This window comes from Asparagus officinalis, chromosome 5, assembly GCF_001876935.1.
Source record: "Asparagus officinalis chromosome 5, Aspof.V1, whole genome shotgun sequence".
NCBI lineage: Eukaryota > Viridiplantae > Streptophyta > Magnoliopsida > Asparagales > Asparagaceae > Asparagus > Asparagus officinalis.
In genome coordinates this window covers 127647286-127657106 of record NC_033798.1, presented here as the reverse complement: position 1 = coordinate 127657106, position 9821 = coordinate 127647286, and the positions used below count along the sequence as shown (strand labels likewise).

The following is a 9821-nucleotide window of genomic DNA, read 5'->3' as shown; positions in this document are numbered from 1 at the left end:
CAGGCATAAAAAAAACTTCCGAAGTTAAAGCAAGGAACGGACTTTATAATTTTATGCTCTAACACATCTTCGCATTATACAACATAACTATAAAATATGTTAAAATTCTCACCTTTTGGTTCACACCTTCCATTTTATCAGCAAAAACCATAACAATATTGGCAAAAGTAAAAATTCCACGTGCTTTCATGCTTCCAAAAAACACACATTCGTTTTTTTAAAAATAATGTTAGGGGCACACCCCCTAACACACCACCAACCACACCCCCCTCTCCCATCGCTACAGTAAACCGGGCCCCACATGAGATTTTAAAATTTTTAAAATCTCATGTGGGGTCCGGTTTACTGTAGCGATGGGAGAGGAGAGTGTGGTTGGTGGTGTGGTAGGGGGTGTGCCCCTAACACCACTCTTTTTTTAAATACAGCATTAAATATTAACCTTTGCAGAAATCGGAAGTTAAATATTCATAATTTCACATTTACAGTTTACACACTTAGGGCCATTTTGGTAATTCCAGAAGCTAAACCCTAGGAAAGAACCATATAGAACCTCGCAGGGCCGCCTCCCTGAAAACCTTGTTGCAGATCCAGGGCAAAAATGTCGAAGCGAGGTAATTCCTCCCTCATTTTCCTCTTTCGTGATCACGCAATTAGGGTTTATGATCTGATCAACATTTGAAATTCCGTGCAATCAATTTTGAATGTTTATCGTTCACGAATCTAGGGTATTATACTGGCGATCTTTCCTTTGAGCTTATTTCTTTAAAGATATTTAATCAAAAATTTCATTCAAGGAATCAGTTTTAGGGATTTTCGTTTCAGATCATTTGTTCTTTCCGGGCATTTATTGCTTCCTTTTTTATGTGATTATTCAGTTATTGTGGTTGCTTATGAAAGTAGAATAATTAAACATAGATGATGAAAGATACTAAGATAAGAGAATGGAGATATCTCAAATTAAATTAGCTGTTGTCGATAATAATTTGCTTGCGTCATTGAAGTTCAAAGAGAATGCTCATTGCGTTTTGCAGCTTATATTTTGATCTGATTATATGGTGTTATATCCTTTGCCTAGTTCAAGAAACTTCCCAGTTTAGTGTATTTGTGCGGTTTATTTCCAATCAGTTAGGTTAGCTTAGAATTTAGATTGTCAGAGTGAGAACTTTGCTGAATGAGTGGTAACATCTTATTTCAGTTCCGCCAAATTGCATTTGATGGCTTATTTTAAGATGCTCTTGTATAGTTATGATTCCCTATGCTAAGTTCAAATGTTTTCCCAAGATCTGTGCACTTATAAACAACTAGTTCAGTTGATCTTGTTGGTGATGTTGGGACAAACCTGAGGCCTAATAGAGCAGGGTCTTAGCGAATAGTTTAGTGAAAGTAATAAAAAGAACACACAAATTTACGTGAAAAACCTCCTAAATGAATTTGGGGTAAAAACCACGGGCAATGATAGAAGAATTACTATGAGAAAAAACATTGGAGTTACAATCTCTCTTTACAAGGAGAAACTCTATTTTTCTCACTCTTCTATATGTGAAGTTGTTTTTGGGATGAATTTTTTCTGAAGAGTTTTGGGCCTATTTATAGCGATTAGGAAAATATTATTTCTAATTTTATAATATTTTTTCTTTTACTGTGCTAACCTTTCGGTGCAAGCTTTTCACTTTTGGTACGTTTATTTTTATGGGGTCCGTCACTTTTTTATTTGTCCACAATTGCTGTTGTCAGTAATTACGGCTGACATTCTCCCACTTAAATATTTGATTGAGTATCAATCATATCTTCATGTCATTCTTTCTATCTTGTCATCTTCATGTTGCTCACATCTCCGACAGATCACAAGAGAATCGACACCAAATAAATTTATTAGTATTGATTGCTTTTGTCAAAAAGTTTGTTAAGTTGTCTTTCGTGTGAATTTTCTGTATATTTACTGTTCATTCTTCTACTTTCTCACGAACGCAGTGGTACTGAACTCGAATGTGTTTTGTCTTTGAATGAAAAGCTGGATTTCTTGCTAAATGCAAAGCACTATGACCGTCACATAATAGAGATATTTTTTTGTTCATGCCCGAGTTTCTCCAGCACTATCTTCAACCATATCGCCTCTTTATTAGTTTGTGTAGCTGCTACATATTCAGTTTCTGTTATTAAAATAGTCACAACTGGCTGCAGTTTTAAAATCTAGCTTACAGTTTCATCAGCAAGTACAAACACATAGTCTGTGGTGGATTTGCTATTATCACAATCATTTGCATAATCAGAATCAACATATACATTGATAATAAAATCTGATCCCCCATAACATAATGCAACATTTGAGGTTCCCTTAATGTATCTTAGGACCCTTTTTACAGTATTTTAATGCTTTTTACCAGGATTCATTATGTATCGACTAACCACTTCCACTACTTGTGCAATGTCTGGTCTTGTACAAATCATAGTGAGCATTAAACTTTCCCTTACTGATGCATACGATACTCGAGACATCTCCATCATCTCTTCTTCACTGCTAGGACTCATAGTGGAGGATAACTTAAAATTAACAGGAAGTGGGGTAGAAATTGAATTACAATCTTGCATGTTAAAGCGCTGCAAGATTTTCTTCAAATAATTCTTCTGAAAAAGTCAAATCTTTCTATTAATTCTGTCTCGGTAAATTTACATCCCTAGAATCTTATTTGATAATAAAAGGATATGCTCAGAAAGAATGTATTGATTTTAATGAAATATTTTATATTGTAGTTTGACTTACAACAATCCGAATAGTCCTAGCTATGAGCTATATTTGACTTACATCTAGAGCAGTATGATGTAAAAATAACATTTCTTCATGGAGATATTAAATTGTCAGCTGCAATTGCTAACAACAATTATGGACAAACAAAAAGGTGATGGGCCCCACAAAAATAAATGCACCGAAAGTGGAAAGCGGCCACCAAAAGGCTAGCACAATATAAGAAAAAATATTATAAAATTAGGAATAGTGTTTTCTCAACCGCTATAAACATGCTCAAAACTCTTCAGGAAAAATCCATTCTAGAAACAACTCTACATATAGAAGAAAGAGAAAAATAGAGAGTTTCTCGTTGTAAAGAGAGATTGTAACTCTAAAATTTTTGCTCATAGTGGGTTTTTTCTATCTTTGCTCGTGGTTTTTACCCCAAATTCATTTAGAGAGTTTTTCACGTAAATCTGTGAGTTTTTTTATTACTTTCACTCTACTGTAGGTCATAAAATTGATCTCAAAGATTTGTATTAATTGAAATTTGATTACAAATCAAAAATCACTTTTACACAAAAGCGAAGAGAATTGATTCGATCGCTCATTGTTTAACGTGAGTTCTTGGTAGCGATAGGATGCCTCCCTCTATGCTCGTGTCGAGTTTGTTTCCCTTTGACGATTTGAACGAGATTGCGAACAAACTTCAGCACGTGGTAGAAGCTTGATTAAAGGAGTTCGAACACCCGAACTTTAGAATTAAGGCCGAATGCAAAGAAAATGCAAGCTTCGGTTCTTCTATCTCCAAGAAGTCCGATTGCCAATAGTTCAAAAGTTCCCATGATCTCAAAAAGCCAAGATCCCCTTCTCTGTAGCCGAATATGGCTATTTATCGAGAAGGATGGTTGTAACCAACCCCTTAGATCGTGGGAAGTGGGCGTAACGACCTCCACAATTCAAGTAAGTGGTTTTTAACTGCTCAGGCGAGCTCGTAGGTAAAGTTTGCAGGCGAAGTTGGCGAGCTTGACGAGCTTACAGGTGAACTAGGCGAACAGGTGAGGTTGACAGGCGAACCCCTTAAGCGTTCAGGCGAGCTTAAACCCTGTTGGCGAGCTTGGATTGTGCGGGCAAACCTCCTGCAGGCGAGGTTAGAGTATGCATGCGAACCTCGTAGGCGAAGCTGTCAAGCGAGCTTAAATCAATTTAGGCGAGCTTCAAGCGTTCAAGCGAGCTTGGCTTATGCAAACGAGCTTCGTAAGTTAAGCGTTCAGGCGAGCTTAACTTCGTTTAGGCGAAGCTCAATGTTTAAGCGAGCTAAGTTGTCAGGCGAACTTAGCTCTGCTGGCGAAGTCAAGTTATTCAGGCGAACTTGGCTTTTCTTATTTGATTCAAGCGAAGTCACACTATCAGGCGGACTTGCCTTGAATGTTCAGGCGAACAAGTAGACTTGGCTTGGTTTAGGCAAACCCTAGTATTGCAGGCAAAGTTTAGGCGTCAAGGAACATAACTTGCTGCGAAGAATGGGTCATAACTTTCAAACCGTAAGTCGGAATTAGACGAATTATATATGAAAATCGATTATCTTGATGAGATGGGGCCGACCAAACCGATCGAAGTTCGGTTTGCCGCGGTGCGTTTCGCCAAATTCCCTCCGGTTTGAGAGATATCAACGTTTTTGTCCATTTTTTCTATTTTTGACAATGTTCTTGTAGGCGAACTTCTGAATTTCTCTGTTAGGGATAAATACAATTTTAAATGCAATTTTATTGGATCTCGGGTTGTCCCAACATGTGAGAACCTTGTTGAGGAGTTACTTTAACATCATGTTTTTGCCCCCACTCCTGTTTTTTGTCAGGTCCATCAACTCTCTGTTTTGTCCTCTTCTTTTTCATTTTACTTTCTCACTTCAAATTGATTTTTTATTAGTTCTTATTGCTCCTATTTACCCGTAAGAAAGAGCCCCTTAAACAGTTTAGGAGGACATGTAGAAATATATGATATTAATCTAGTTTTAGTTTGTCATTGCCATATTTTCTTCTTCTTGATGTGATACATTTGTTCCTCTTACTTGTAATACAAGGGTTGGAATATGATTAGTTTATCCCTGGAATCTCATGCACATCTTCCTAGCTTCTAATAGATAACAAAACACTCCTTTCGTATATTTCTACATGTCTTCCTTTTTGTGCATAGCTGATATTTGAATGCATGCATCCTGGATGGAATCTGAATGTTTTATCAAGATGCATAAATTATATTAATTTGGACCATTTTTTAAGGACGTGGTGGTTCTGCGGGGAACAAGTTCCGTATGTCACTCGGTTTACCGGTGGCGGCGACAGTGAACTGTGCTGACAACACGGGGGCGAAGAACCTCTACATCATCTCAGTCAAGGGCATCAAAGGTCGTCTCAACCGTCTGCCCTCTGCATGTGTTGGTGATATGGTGATGGCCACTGTCAAGAAGGGGAAGCCTGATCTCAGGAAGAAGGTCATGCCTGCTGTCATCGTGAGGCAGCGTAAGCCATTTCGCCGAAAGGATGGTGTTTACATGTACTTCGAAGGTATTGCCATATCTATCCAATCTGAAATTACTTCTTGGAAAGTTGCTATGATATTTGTAGGTTTTTCTGTAAACAAGTTTAGCATATATTATGATGGTGTGTCAATGATTTTTTTGGGTATCATTGTTCTATACATCCTTCTTTATTATACAAGTGAGATGTTAGTTTCCTCTTTTGTTAACCTTTATTATTTTCTTCCTGTTTCTTGTACTTATGGTATTAAGTAAGGTATATTCTCTGAAAATTTGGTTGAGTTATTTAAGGTTTTTCCTATATTGAAATATAAGGGTTACCTATCAGACTATCATACAGCTAAGAATTGGTGCCATCTTGGATAACTCAGTACCTGACAGTTTAAAAACTGACTCGTATAAGGGTTACTTAAGATTTTTCCATTTAAGTGGTTATTCAACCTATGTTCATCAAGCTCGATGGAATTGTTTTGGGGGTTAAACTAGCCTATTGCTGACTTGAAATTTGATATTTTTTAACAGTATTACATGTTTATATGGGAAAAGGAGTTCAGAGTTATTATATCTTATTTCCTAGAGCAGAGTATAACTAATAGCATTTGATGATAAATGCCACCATATGTATCACTTGCTCTGTTTCCCCCTTCTGGGTGCTTCTTCACTTATTTAAGTGGTCAGCTTTGACTATTTGTCGTAAGAAGCATATATTTATTTAGCCAGAATTAAACAGCATGATGTTTCTTCTGTTGCATCATGTTACCTGTCTCCTGGTAAATACCTAAAATAGTAGTTCGGTCATTTACCCCCCAAAAAAAAATCACTTTTCCCTATCAGCAAAACTGCATCCTTGACATCTGTTTTCCTTTAAATGCTCTCGAGGAAAAATTATGAATGTACGCAACTATCCTTAGAATATTGTTTCTTAGGGTTTTTAGTTTAATCTCGATCGTGGGAAAATGAAAAGCTCATTTTGTGTCCTCTTATATGCTTTTCACGCTGAAGTAAGAAGGCAGTATGGTATCTTTTTCCATGCTAATCACATTTGATTATGCTATTGTTTATTATTATCTACCTTGCACCACAAGAATGTTATTAGTCTATTTAGCTGAGTTTTAGTATGATCGTCCTGGCTAATTGAGAAGCCTAAACTGCAGCTTGTAGTCTCTTAACATGTTCCACATATGTTACCAATCTGCAGATAATGCTGGAGTCATTGTGAATCCAAAGGGAGAAATGAAAGGTAAGCATCACAGTATAAGTATATTACTGGAGAAACTAATCAATCTTGGTACTATATATTTGGTTTCAGATAGAAGTGCCATACACATTAGTCCCAATAGAATTTACTTTGTACTATATATTTGGTTTTCAGGTTCTGCCATCACTGGGCCTATTGGAAAGGAATGTGCTGATCTGTGGCCGAGGATTGCGAGCGCAGCGAATGCTATCGTGTAATGACGCTGTGTGTGTCTTATCAGTCTAAATTTTGGAGGAGGCAGCTTGGTTTAGAGCAGTTTTTATCTATCGCATTTCTGTAGTTCCCTCGTTCCGCGGCTTGTTTATGGTCGGATTTGATTTTCACTATAGTGTACTTGATACTTGAGACTTGGGATTTTTCTGCTCAAATCTTTATCATTCAGTTAGTTTTGATGAGATACCTGTTATCCTGAGCCTTGTGGTTGTGGTATGATTAAAATGTTTTGATACTTGGGTAATCACCGGTTTCCAAATATTTGGTGCAGTTTCTTCGTATCCTGAGTCTTGTGGTTGTGATGTGATAAAAATGTTTTGATACTTGTGTAGTCACTGGATTCCAAATATTTGGTGCAGTTTCTTGCCTTTATTTGGTTGGTAATAATGCTCGCAGTAATGTGCTGTGCTTTCATACTGGCCACCTACATTCTGTTGTTCGTCGTAGGATAAATCCTTCTAATGTTAGTATATGCTGGCCGTGTAGATCATTGCGACCGCACGTTCCATAAAAATGGATGTGCAATTTTTGCTGTATATATATATATATATATATGATGGGTCTTTCTTTAGATTATGTCAAACCAGTATTATGTAATTTGCACTGATATATGCTCCCAGGTTTGATTTCAATATCTCTAGGAAGTTTGAACTAATCTCATTCATTGTCCAATAATTTTGTAAAAAATTTGTACGAGAGGGGTCCTAGCTTATAATCATTTTATAAAGGTGGACATCTAAAAGCTGATCCAATAACGTACACTTTAATTTACTTACCTAGAAAATTATTTGGAGAAGGTGCCTAGTCAGGTTCTTTTTTATCCAGTGAAATGTTTGTGGAAAAAAATTACTTGGAAAATAAAAATTCAAATCTAAATGGATTAATATAGGTGAAAACTTGTGTCAACTTAAGTGGATAGGGAATAGTATGTCCACCAAAGTTTTTAACCACTCATATTACCTAGGGATCCATGTATTATATAAAAAGGTGTTTTATATTAATAAATGTGTGGCTACAAACTTTGGTGGACATCAACTTAAGTTGATAGGAGTCTTGCTCTATATATATATGTATATATATATATATATATGATGGGTCTTTCTTTAGATTATGTCAAACCAGTATTATGTAATTTGCACTGATATATGCTCCCAGGTTTGATTTCAATATCTCTAGGAAGTTTGAACTAATCTCATTCATTGTCCAATAATTTTGTAAAAAATTTGTACGAGAGGGGTCCTAGCTTATAATCATTTTATAAAGGTGGACATCTAAAAGCTGATCCAATAACGTACACTTTAATTTACTTACCTAGAAAATTATTTGGAGAAGGTGCCTAGTCAGGTTCTTTTTTATCCAGTGAAATGTTTGTGGAAAAAAATTACTTGGAAAATAAAAATTCAAATCTAAATGGATTAAAAATATCACTGCACCTTCAAATCGATCCAAAATTAGTTTGGAGGTTTTGATTCACATGCAGACCTTATACACAAACAAGGGTTTGTAGGAATTGGCTTGCGAAATTTCAATTTTTTTAAGGAAATTTTTAAATGAAAACTGCTTTTAAAATAGATCGAATAGATAGGAACCATCTTCATAGTTGTTAAAACTATGAAGATGGGCTAAACTCACCTAGTTTTTAAAAGAGATGAGCGTGGGAATATTACGGATAGTTCATATAAAAATTGAACAGAAATCGTCTCAATATAAGATAATTTTTGTATTTAAAAAAAACATTGAAGGAAGTTCCTATCAATTTGACGCACTTAATATGTGGCTGTCATGAAAAAACAATTATCTTTACGCTAAAAGTCATAATAAACTTTTTTTTTCATAAATTGATATCAGAATTACGTATGATTTTTAATGAAAAGGAAGCAAAATTTGGTGGACCCGTTAAAACTTATAGAAATGTTAGGGGGACAAATTTTCAAAACCAACCATTTTCATGATTTAATTGCCAAAAACGACCCGTTTTTGTTTTATTTAGAGAAACCGGCCTGGTTTCAGCACTGTCGCTGAAACCATGTCGGTTTTTTAAAAAAACTTTACGAAACTTCACGGGAGTTGAACTCCCGTGAAGTTTTTTCTCATAACAAAACTTCACGAGAGTTGAACTCCCGTGAAGTTTGGGAAAAAAATTTCAAAAACCGACCCAGTTTCAACCAACTGGGTCGGTTTTTATAAATAAAATAGAAACAGGTCGTTTTTTGCAATTAAATCATGAAATGTGTCGGTTTTAAAAATTTGTCCAATGTTAGGGGCACACCCCAAGTCACACCTCCAACCACACCTCCCCCTCTCATTCGCTACAGTACTCCGAGCCCACATGAGTTTTTAAAATTTAAAAACTCATGTGGGCTCGGAGTACCGTAGCAAATGAGAGGGGAAGGTGTGGTTAGAGGTGTGGTTTCGGGTGTGCCCCTAACACCACTCTGAAACTTAAAAGGGTGAAAGCGAAGGCCCACCAACTTGCACCCAAGAGCAAGAAATGGAAAACCGCCTCTAATAAGTACAGTACGATACCAGGTCGGCCAAGATTGTACTTTTCCTCCGTTTGGAAGAATTTTTTTTTCCCCATAAGATTTCGTCAGGACCGAATCAAATCATTCGCCTGATTTCTCCTTACAGCAATAAAATTCTCCTCACCTTTCTTTTATATTAACAAATCTTTATTATCATTCGCTGATCCCTCTTCAGCTGTGGGGGAATCATTCTTCACAAAATCATGGTACTTCCCTCTCTCTCTCTCTCTCTCTCTCTCTTCTCGTCGTAGATCTACGTTTGTTTGTTTGGATTTCTCTCTTAATCGCAATCTGATCATATTTCATTGTGATCTCGTTGTTTCTCTTCGTTCAAGCGATGTTAGCGTATGATTTTCTCGTGAAGAGAACGGGGTTTTCCCCCAATTTTAAATCTAGGGTTTGGAGCGAGGTCGAATTGGGCTTCTTCTTGTATTTCTAATTGTTTGATTGAAAGTTTATGGCAGTGTCAGATAATTGAAAGGATCGTCAATTTGGATTGATTTGTATCGGAGCTGTAATGGCACGTTGGTAGAATATTTGTTTATTTGTAATTTTTTTTTT

The 9821-nt window shown here is 36.4% G+C and overlaps 2 protein-coding genes and 1 long non-coding RNA gene across 3 annotated transcripts in view; 2 read left to right on the top strand and 1 right to left on the bottom strand.

Moving 5' to 3' along the window:
* LOC109842587 (crossover junction endonuclease EME1B-like) overlaps nucleotides 1-190 on the bottom strand; it is a 4796-nt gene extending 4606 nt beyond the window's left edge. Inside the window, exon 1 of the mRNA XM_020411444.1 lies at nucleotides 113-190. Within this exon, the coding sequence (XP_020267033.1) occupies nucleotides 113-190 (78 nt within the window). The remainder of the gene's footprint in view (nucleotides 1-112) is intronic.
* Nucleotides 505-7016, top strand: LOC109841233 (60S ribosomal protein L23). The gene is made up of 4 exons (XM_020410141.1): nucleotides 505-611; nucleotides 5008-5292; nucleotides 6463-6504; nucleotides 6637-7016. The coding sequence occupies exons 1-4, from the start codon at nucleotides 599-601 to the stop codon at nucleotides 6717-6719; spliced, it is 423 nt and encodes a 140-aa protein (XP_020265730.1). The 5' UTR covers nucleotides 505-598; the 3' UTR covers nucleotides 6720-7016.
* On the top strand, nucleotides 9276-9820 carry LOC109843671. The gene is made up of 2 exons (XR_002247755.1): nucleotides 9276-9466; nucleotides 9596-9820. It is a non-coding gene; the product is annotated as an uncharacterized LOC109843671 (long non-coding RNA).